The sequence below is a fragment of the Amblyomma americanum genome, chromosome 5 (assembly GCF_052857255.1).
Source record: "Amblyomma americanum isolate KBUSLIRL-KWMA chromosome 5, ASM5285725v1, whole genome shotgun sequence".
In the NCBI taxonomy this organism is placed as follows: domain Eukaryota; kingdom Metazoa; phylum Arthropoda; class Arachnida; order Ixodida; family Ixodidae; genus Amblyomma; species Amblyomma americanum.
In genome coordinates this window covers 198,872,203-198,883,322 of record NC_135501.1, presented here as the reverse complement: position 1 = coordinate 198,883,322, position 11,120 = coordinate 198,872,203, and the positions used below count along the sequence as shown (strand labels likewise).

Below are 11,120 nucleotides of genomic sequence, written 5' to 3'. Positions count from 1 at the left end.
CTGCCATGGAGACATTTAGACAAAGCTGGGAAAAGTTTTTTTTTTAGTCTTCCTGCCAATGGGTTAAATGTAATAAAATAGTAAACATTAAAGACAAAAATAGTTGCGTACCTCAATTTCTTGTCCGAAATAGTCCCCAGTGAAACGTGAATAATGCAGCCACTAATCATATCCCCACAGCCAGTGTCAATTTAGCTTTGCTACTGGGACGTCCTTTGTGATCTTAACCCGCATGTCTCACACTAAAGTAGTTCTCATGAGAGTCCACATCTCGCAACTACCATACCACAAAGTATTGCCCCAGATCACTGGAGACATCACAAGGTCATAATTGGTGCCATGCTGGCATTAGGGAATGGGCGCGCTCCACTTTGATTGTAGCTTCTCTAATGGGTGGGAAGGTTAAAATGTTAATAAGGTTGCGGCGTTCGATGTTGGCAGAAAACTAAAAAGCAATATTCTTCAATTCACAGTAAAAAAAAAATGGGTTCACTGGCGCAAGTTTTATAAGCACAGAAAAAAGATGGTACACAACACATGCCGTAATTATTATTAATTTCAGTAATTATTTTAGTAATTATTTCTCTAATTGTTGAGCTCTATCACGTACAAGCCAACCTTGCTGTACAATCTATCTGCGCAGACCGCCCCGACGTATTTTTAACAGTTTTTAAAATAAACATAGGTAAAGTTTTTAAAAGATCACGCGGTATATAGTGGACACGTCACATTCCTCGTTCGAGGCTTACAAGAAACGCAGAATACGCTACCTGCATTCATGGAGCGATTTAAATACCCAAGAATTCTGGGTAAAAGCGTTTTTTACGGGAACCAGTTTAAGAGCACATTTTTTTGAATATTGTAAGATTTCATTAAAACAATATATTTCATCGATATCCCGTCGGCAGTCTTGAATTTTTTTGCTATTAACAGTTTTGCTACTGTCAAAGGCGTTCCCCATTGATTTTATAAGGCCGTCTTAACTGCTGATGCGAGCGATGAAAGCAATTTAAAAGAAAGATTTTAGTACACATCAGAAGAATGGACACTTAGCTTCAATATTTCCATAACAAAATCCTACAATATTTCAATATTCAAAACTTTTGTCCAAGAATTGGACATGAGAACACTGGTGCCATTTCTGGGCCATACACCCAGAAATTATACTAGGCGAGGAATTATAACAGAGTGTCAGCTCCTGTTCACTTACTTGGTATGAAGGTATGAGACTATCGTTGTTCAAGTGGTATCGTGCTTAATTTGGCTATCCACATGCAGAATACTGGTCCACGGGTTTCTATACTCATATTTCAACGGGGAGAGGTCACTGTCACGCATGTGAGCATGTTACGTTCACTGCATGTCTGTTCTGTTTTCTTCTAAATCTTTGATGCAATTTGCCTTCATCTCACCTCCTAAGTGAAGCGTGCACTTAATTTTTGTGAATATATCTCGCCTTGAATGACTGTATTTCATTGACATTCGGATGGTTTATTTGGATACATTAGTTCACCAGGCGAGAACAAAAGACCTGAAGGAGCATTCAGGCAATGGTAGAGTTTAAGCGTCCATTGAAGATCTTTTCCGTATCCGGTCATTATGCGGACGACGGCCAGGAGATCACGGTTAGACCTGAAGTTAACAGCTCGCGCTGTAAAGACCTCATGGTCGCAGCTCGAAAGGTAAGGCGAGGGTGATATTCGGTGGAAATGGGCCAGTATTTGCGCAGTAAAGAAGAGTGGAGATTATTCGTCTGGATGGCGTATAAAATTTATAGCAATTATCCTAAATTGCACTTAAGTGTAAGTAAATACTTTCAGTCGTTTTAGAAGGCTGTTCATTTTTCTGTACGCGCAGAAGTAAGAATTTTCTGAGAAATAACAGTTTGTGGCATTATCTGTTGCAGTGGTAATAATATGACGCCATTAAAATTAGGATAAAAACTTGAAGCGGTAATAATAAAAGAAATATTTGACAGGGAAGCTTTCACGCTTTCCAGTATTAGCTCTCACGCTAATACTGCCGGACGCGTGGAATATTTACATTATGGTGTGACTTTATACCACTATTGGATTTATAACTGGTTATGCCGTGTGCTATCCGAAAGGGTTGGTGATGACAGTGCTATGAAAGCCGCCCCGTACTAATGCGAAGTTGCTTACGCTCCAATCATTGTGGAAGGAGGGGTCTCGTATGCGGCAAGAGCCAACTCTTCACGGGCGACGTGCAGTCACGTACACGAGCAGGATAGGGCAGCCGGAGATAAGTCACGCTGATGCAAGTATAAAGTCTGCACACACAAACGTAATTTTCTGCATAAAGCACGCATATCTAGTTTTCAACCACAGAAAACTTCATCTCTTTTGTCGGGCTTGGCAGCATTGATTCTCTAAGCGATGGGCACAATTTTTATCCGCCGCTTTCGAAGACATTCGCAGTCGGCAAAGATGCAGTTGACCAAGACGTAATTTGTGTCGTAGCCCAGGTTGGATGATAAAGTTCAATTTTTTTAGCACCCTGTGGTGTCTATACGAAGGCTCCAAAGCAGTTCACAGCAGATTATTCATCCTCGATGTGCCTGGTCGGCTCGACGGCTGCTCCATCTGCTTGGTTTCTAGAGGTCAGTTGATGCAGGCACCACTTGGTTCGATCCAGCTGTTTACAGTAGAAAAAAAAGAGTTACGTCATATGCAACCATCTTTGCTCCTAAACAATTCAGTCGCAGTTGGAAAACTAGAATTATAGCGTCACATCATTGTTTAAATTTAAGATACAATGTCACATAGTCAAAGAATCTTCTAAACGCATAAAATAGTAAGTTCTGAAATTACTTGCTCCGAACTAGCCCAACACCAGACAAGAGAGACGTCTGAGATTTTGCAGTGAGGTTTAGCGTATTTTATTCACGGCGTTGCGCATGATTGAAAAACATTGCTGACACGCTCAACTAACTTACAGAGCTGTTTGAATTGATTGGACCGACTCAAACAAGTGAGACGACATAGCTGACCTGCTCCACTCTCCAAGAAATGACTGATCATTCTCCTTCACTCCGGAATCCATTTACCAAGCCTATATTGCCTGTTCCTAAAACTATACACGTTTTTTTTTCTAATCCGAGCATCTCCTGTAGCTAATCACCACTCAATGTTCACATTCCAGGAATGCGGCACAGTGTTTTAGCCGCACCTTTTTATTTGGCAGGCACGAGCAATGAAATGACTGGCACATTCTACAGACTTTGCACCAAACGTGTGTCTACTTCGTCGTATATACACAATGAGAAATAATCGCAATATCAGTACACGTTAAAGATCCCCAGGTGGTCGAAATTATTCCGGAGCCCTCCACTACGGCACCTCTTCCTTTCTTCTTTCACTCCCTCCTTTACCTCTTCCTTTACGGGGCGGTTCACGTGTCCAACGATATATGAGACAGATTCTGCGCTTTTTCCTTTCCCCAAAAAACCAATTATATATATATATATATATATATATATATATATATATATATATATATATATATATATATATATATATATATATATATATATATATATATATATATATATATATATATATATATATATATATATATATATATATAATCGGTCAATTTTTTTGCCTTTGCTTGCACTTCATGGCCACGCCATAATAATGGCGATTTGCTAAAGTTGCCAGTTATGCCAGTTATCTGCGGGACTTTCCTCTTCCTCTAAGGGTGAGGGGTATTAACTCTCACCCCTTTTCCAGCTGCCAATGGAGGCACGTGGGGCTGTGCAGACAGCGACGCTGAGGTCCGCCATTTTGTTCCAAGTTTTGCGGCAACGTGAGAAGGCAGTTCAGATGCACCCCTCCTCCTCCCACTTATTGCTATAGAATACCACCTCAGTAGGATAGCAAGCAGACTTCGTAAAGATGGGAGCGGCTGGCCCCCTCCGGCTCATATGTTGGGTATGGGCCGACACGAACTGGAACGTTTGACATGAGCGGGATCAAGTGATCGCCTCCCACTAACAGTGTTACGAGCGACGCGCACAAAACAGTCGCACAACTGCTCCCTGAGAAAGCAGCATTACAGAAACACTAGTCGACGCGACGCGAAGTCGAGGAATGCTTTCAAGCGCTAAACGCTCTAAAATTCTTTCGTTAAATAAACAGTATATCACACTCCTTTTTATACTCGGTACATTGTTGTAGCGATAGCTGCATTACGCTAGCATTTCGAGCCTTCAGCGTGGCGGCGCCGCCACGTAGTAACGTGGTGCGTGGTTGGTCACGTGGTGGTGAGCAGCTGCCGGCGGCGCGGCGGGCCGGCGAAACCGAGGTGGGGGGGGGGGGGGGGGGGTGGGGAGTGGAGACGGGGAGAGGGTGAATCACGTCCAGGGGACGAAGATGAAGAAAGAACGCGTAGCGAAACGGAGCGGCGAAGGACTTTGCAATTCGACTGAGCGAGTCTCACTCGGCCAGCTGCAGCTATCGCGTCACTCCAGGTTTAACCAGAGCTAAACCACAGCCATTTTTTTAACTATGGTACCGGAGCTTTGTCGTGCAAACCCGTGAAGAAGACTCCCTGGGGCAGGGCATTCACACCTTATCAGCAAGCCTATCTCCAACGCTGGTGCTTGTATACTTGACAGTTCTTACTGAAAAATCGTGCTGCCAAATTCTACGACTGAGCCTTTCACGCCAAGCGCTATTTTACATAGCATATCTTAATTTCTTAATAGTGTTCGTGCTTTTATCGATCTATGTCTGCAAAGAAAGACCGTAGGTACCATATCTTTGGTAGACACATCTGTCCCCAAACCATGAGTAACTCAATTCTTGGCTATAGTGACGTAGTCCATATTCTTTTCAACTCTACTGGAAGGAAGGGTTAGTTCAAGTACTGCGCGCTGCATACGAAATTCTATTCCACCCTTACGGGAAATCTTAGTCTGAAGCAAGGATTCAACAACATCCTGTGCGAGTAATACTATGGTTAGGGCTCGTTGGTTGATATCTAGAGTTGATTGTGAGGGCAGCGCAAAAGAGACAGAGACGAGGACGGCGCCTGTCTCATTGTTTTCATGTGCTTTCCTTGTCTGTGTCGCATTTGTGCCGCCCTCAGAATCAACATTTTATATTGACTCGTGTACTTATCTTTATCGGACGACCATGTTTCGCCGCCTAACAAGTGTTATTGCACAGCGCTGGACGCGCCTGCATCTATCCGAAGTTTCTGGCAAGTCATCGATGCTTCTATTCGCTGTCTGTTGTAGCCGAACCTTATGTTATCTGATTTCATCGCCTGACGCGAACGGTGTAGAACTTTGTGGAAGGCACGCGGGTTCCAACGATTAGTCTGGAACATTCGACGACTGCTATATAACAGCCGACGCGCTTGACCCGCGGATCAGATTTTCGACGATCGCCGACCGTGTTCGCCGCTACCGTTGTGCTTATTGCTACGGTGTTCTTCAACGTCATCACCACGTTACAATATCCTGTGCAATTATTGAGCTGGCCTTTGTCCCCTGGTGAAATGGTGCACTTACACGCCATCGTTACACTAGCCCATCCCTCTGGTAAAAGTTATAAAGATGAGTAGGGCCTGAATTCACTTTGGATCAATAGAGTTCGATTACACTCTCAAATTCTTTTGCGGACCGACACGTACCAGCGTGTAGTCCTTGTCGCTTAAGCACTGCTGCACAGCGTGGTAAAGCGCTTTGCTTCTTGCGGCAGCCCGAGTTCTCCGTTCTATCTTGTAGCTTGTGTAGAGGGTCAGAACGTCGGTGGTGGCTTCTAATATCATCTTGAACACGGTAATAGCCACAAGAACTGCCACGTAAAGCGCGCACATCCGCACGAAGACCGAGAAGGCATTCCCGAGGAGTAAGGTCGGCACCAGCGGCCCGTACTTCTGTTGCACCTGGGAACAGCAGAAAATACTATAGAATTCCTTATTATTAACTAAAGGGAAAGCTGGCGCCCCGCCAGTTTGCATGGAGCTTCCTCGAGACCACCTGTGCCGCCATGGGTGCTCTAAGCATCATGGGGCGGAGAGCTACCGACGGCAGAACCACAACTTCTCCCAAAAAATAATGAAAAAATAAACGTTGTTCCCTAGTGAGGAATGTACTAACATTCAATTTCCTGCCTATAAATTGCAACAAATGAGCAGAAAAGCTTGTAAATATAAAGTTTGCCCAAAATAAGCGATGGCTTGCTCTCCGATTGGTGATGTATTGCAGACAACAAAAGCCAACATTTCGTGCTTAACAGGCGCACTTTTAAAAATAAATATGTTTTCAAAAAATTTTACCGCTTCAGCGCTTTAGGTTTTTTAATGGCACTTCGGAAACCAAAAACCTTCTATTGGCGTCGTGTGCTGTTGCGTTTTCGCTACTGTGGCTTTTGCGCACTACGTTTGCGCCAAAGTCGCCTGCGCCGTGGACGAAATGGGGCATCTCAGAAACGCCACTCTGTGTTCCCGGAGAAAACCGACTGTCCCGCACCAAGTATCTCATCGCTCCATGATGCTTTGAGCGCCCATGGTGGCTGAGGTGCAGCGCCACCAGCTTTCCCTCTAGTTATTAGTAAGAAACTCTATGGAAAATATACACGCTGCAGCAAGTTCCTGGTTTTGGAGCGAAATCCCCACTCTCCGAGCTGCAGCTTTCGAGGTCAACAAGGTTTCACTTTGACCTTTAGCCAGGCTTCACACGGCTGATATCATACCGCGTGGCTGGCCTCAGCTGGAGCCGAGTTACGCCTGCGCCGAGCCTCCGCCGTACCACGTGACATGACCACGTGATTAACCGCACATTGCACGCGCCTCGTGACGCACAGTTCGGTCGGAGCCGTTGGGGGCTAGACTCTGCGGAGAGATGGAGGCCGGTTTTTCGCTCGTCTCATTAGGTATAATTCAGTTAAACCCGAGCCATTTTTTAGCAGAACGCGTATAGTGCTTCATATGGTCATCAAGAGCGTCCTCTCGGTTCACTTTTGTGGTTCATTGGATAAGTTCATAGAGACAACTTGAAGAAGCTTCGTCTATGTTGGACTCCATGTGTGCAAATGTCTCTTTTCTCTCATTTGTCTCCACCACCTAATGTTCCTGAAGATATTCCTGTTCGCTGCTGAGGTCACTTGTATGTAAGTGTGACTTCGAATCTGAGAACAGTCTTCGAGTGTTATTTCGCATTGTCGACTATCGCAATCGCCTGTCAAATTGCACTGATTTTCAGTCACCTGTGGTTATATGCTATTACCTAAGTAGGCAAGGCATTCTGGTTATCGACGTGTAGTTTTTGCGAAGCCAAAGACGAAAAACTTTACGTAAGCACAAACACAAAAACAACTAAAGGGGCTCTCAAAGCATTTTCTTTGTGTGGAACGTGCAAGGGGCTGCTTGTGCTTAACAGGCTGTCATCTAACTTGTTTGCAATTAGCGTATGAAGAGCTTTATGCACCCTGATTGCCATGACAGCCCTGATGCTGGAGAGTGATCCACATACCTGGTTCAACTCGCCCTTCTCTTGCTCGGTGACGGTCCTATAGACGCGCGCACACGTTCCTAGTAGGTCATCCGAGGAGTAGTCCGATGGCTTCGGGCCCCACGACAGCCCGGAGCATGCCTTCGACCCGTGTAGGTCTTGTAGAGTGAGGGGCAGGCATCTGCTTTCCTCGGTGGCGTGCAAATTCGCTGGCATAACAAAGCAGCCGAACATTATCTGAGGGGGGAAAAATCAGCCCGTAGCCCTGTTTCAGCTCGCACCCAGAGAGACTGCCCAACAGAAACGTTCCGCATAACAATTGCCCTAAATTACATGTTTTCCGTCTGTCTGTCATAGGATCCACTAGAAACATTTTGAGTGTAAATGGACTGTACAGTCAATGCTTATGGAAATGTCAAAATTCATACGAACTGAGCATTGCGTCTTGCACATCATATACAAATCGTGGGAAAATGACTCAGAAAGGAGCCATGGAAATCACGGCGAAGGATGCACAAATCATTTGGATTTTAATACGTATTTCTTTGCCACCGATTCTCGCCGCCTCTTGGTGACAGCGGTCCGCGAAGTGCGGTGACCAAGTGCTCTCGTGTTCCCTCTAACGTTGCTTCTACCTGTAACACTGCGCGAAAGTTCTCCTCTCACCTTAGCGACGCGCTGGCACTTGAAGAACTGCCCCGCGCTGAAAAGCAGCTTGACGACGACGGATAGCATGTAGAAAACGAATACCATGATCTCTGTCATCTGCCGCATGTCATCCGTGGTTTCGGCAATGTCCACCGTAATCTCGACGTAGGCGAAGTGAGTAATCAAGGTCAGCATTGCAACCTTGAGTTCGGCGAGCAGCGACAAGGAATTTCTCCACTCTCGCGTCATCCTCAGGAACCCGAGCATCGTGAGAGGCCGGATCTGCGCACGCCGCGAGCAGAGCCTTTCTGGGGCGAATTAGGGTTGCCGTGGAAACGACGAGCATGGGGCAAAATTATAACAGGCAGTGGGGCAAAACCAATCTTCGATGCGTATATTTTTGCGCGTACGTGTGATTCTACCAGGGGTGCGCGCGAAAACCTGTACTAATGAAGCCCGTATTTTCTGTAAAACCTACGTTGGCGCCAGAGTAATAAAAAAGTAGAAGTGTTTGCAACGTTCAGAGTGCATCGTACACTCTAAACAAAAATACACCTATGTGGGAGTAAAAAGGAAGTAAACTGTAAACAGTTTTACTCCCTTTGTTTAGAGTGTACAGTCCTCCTCCAAGAGTCTTGCTGTAGAGCTTAGAGACAAGCAAATCATTCTTTGCACCGACCCCTACGGCGTTCTCCCCTAACCTGCTGCTTACGAAAGCGACCAGCTTTGTATATGTGGAAATTTGTGGGCTACCCAGCTGACTTTCAGGTTAAGGAGGGAGCTCATTTCATTAGTGTCGACGAGGCTATTCAAGGGAGATTACGAAACATTTTCTTTTCTCACGAAGCTCTATCGGGCTCTAAACTTCGCGAAGAGTACATTTGCTGAACTTTTCTGACGTGGAGCCAAAGTAACTTCGTGCTTCGGCAGCGCGCAAAAGTCAGAAGGCGCCCACCTAATATAAAGCTGAACACGACGCAGGAATATTCTCGAAGGTTCGCAGGAATATTGATGTGAAGCGAACAATGAAATAATGTGGTACTAAATAGCCACCACACAGACTTTCTCCAACAAACATAAGCCTTTGCGTGGGAAACGTTGTTTGTTTGCCCATCGTCAGGATCCACTGGAATGAATTTGAAATAATTTTGAGCTTTCCAAACACGCCTTTCGTGTGTGCGAGGGGCGGGAAGGAAAAGCGTGGCAAGTTTCCCCCTAAGCCTTTCTGAGTATACGTACATAATGAGCTCACCACGAAAGCGATGAAGTGCCGAGCATTGGCGGGTACGTAGACCACAGTGAGTCGCACATAAAACTTGACATTCCGTAGGTTCCACATGCTTTCGTCAGTGTGAGCAAGTTGCTCTTCTTGGACGACTCGGAGGACCTCCTCGCCATGCCGCGCACCCTCTCCCTGACTGTCATCTCCATCCTCTTCATCGCGACGGGACTCTTCCATTTGCTGGAGGCCTTGCCCGTCTCCGCAGTACGCGCAATTTCCGCTTACGTCACCCCGTAATTGTTCCCAGTAGGTGGAGGTCACTGCTTGAGTCCTGTACGCAGCCGCATTCGCTGACCAGCCTTGAGCCGAGTCGGTCATCACTTGCACGAAGCTGTGTGTTGGTCCAGGAAGAGGGCAGGGAGTTTGTGAGAGGCAGGAGCTGCAGGTGCAGGGGCCGTTGCTGAAGCTGGAATTTAGGGGCTACTTGCGCACCGCATCATCTGATTTGTTGTTGCGGTTGTTGACCTAGCAACAGATGGCACATACCCACTTGGGGGGGATCGGCCAAGAATCAGCCAAGTTCATCTTCTTCGTTGTTGTTGTTGCCTCTGAAGCGATGGCACGTAAAAACGGTTGGGGATTGGCTAGGGTTAGGTGCAGATCCAAACAGGAGAAAAATTCGTCCAGACTTAACGCAAGCGGCTCATGAATAAAAATTTATGAATCTGGGAAAACGAATTACGAGAGATTTTGAGGAGATTGGGATGAAAAATCAAAGAAGCAAAGAGGTGAGGGCTAAACCAAATCCATTAAAAAGTAATAATAATAAACAAATTCTGAGACAAAAGTAAAGAAAAAGAAGAGTTGAAACAAAAATCGCCCCGTCTCGATAACATACCTGTGGTCAAGCCCACCTTGTTGTTGTTGACCTCAAGAGGATAACTCAACTAAACCATCCCCGGACAAGACTTGAAAAAGTCTTTTTCTTTCTTTCATGCCAAGCGACAACGCTCACCCAGTCGCTCGACGCACGAACTCTTGGAGTTTTGACTGTTTGCTCCTTTGTACAATATGTTAATAAGTTTCTTCAAAGTGCCAGTAAATCCGCTTGTGTTTCCGTTCCCAAATGTCAACCTTCCATTCTTGCTCGTCCCTTCTCCGGCCCAACAACGCTACCCTGCATCGCAACAGCTAGTCATGTTACCCGGCCCTACCAAACCACCCACACCGGCGTCGGGAGTTGAGCAAAAGATATTTTCGTTATTTTTACGTTCAATACAGATTAAGTATCCTTGCAGTAGCATATACAATTCCAGTATTTGTTTTTTTGTACGTAAAAAAAAGGACCAGAAATGGTGAATTCGCCAGAACTACGACACTGAGCGGTGGCCGGTGCAAGGAGTAGGAGACAATAGAGGGACAAGATTAGGCAACGACTGGCTTGCTTATTGGATTAATAAGGGACGCAGTACGCACACTAATACATACACACCGGTCGTTCTACCCCGGCACGGGGGTGGTCCAACGTACGCGACCGACCGCATGTTTGAGGGAGCGTGCCAATATCGACACGCTGCCCATCAATGGGTGAGTCCTTATTGGGTGAACATGCCCAGTATGGCGTAAGGTGGCGCCATATGGCGGCAATTCTTGAGTCTAGGTGTAGTGGAGCTAGGTGTTGACTAAAGGCGTCGCGCATCAACTGCAGGCCGGTTAGACTCGTGCGCTTCGAACCCGCAGGATACAGCATCGATCTCCACAGCGACC

General features: G+C 46.0%; 1 protein-coding gene across 1 annotated transcript; it reads right to left on the bottom strand.

The window, feature by feature from the left end:
- Positions 1-2,186: 2,186 nt before the first annotated feature.
- LOC144135480 (uncharacterized) lies at positions 2,187-9,903 on the bottom strand. The gene is made up of 5 exons (XM_077668135.1): positions 9,384-9,903; positions 8,150-8,413; positions 7,505-7,720; positions 5,662-5,916; positions 2,187-2,655 (listed from the first exon to the last, which is right to left on the bottom strand). The coding sequence occupies exons 1-5, from the start codon at positions 9,729-9,731 to the stop codon at positions 2,560-2,562; spliced, it is 1,179 nt and encodes a 392-aa protein (XP_077524261.1). The 5' UTR covers positions 9,732-9,903; the 3' UTR covers positions 2,187-2,559.
- Between the last annotated feature and the right edge of the window lie 1,217 nt (positions 9,904-11,120).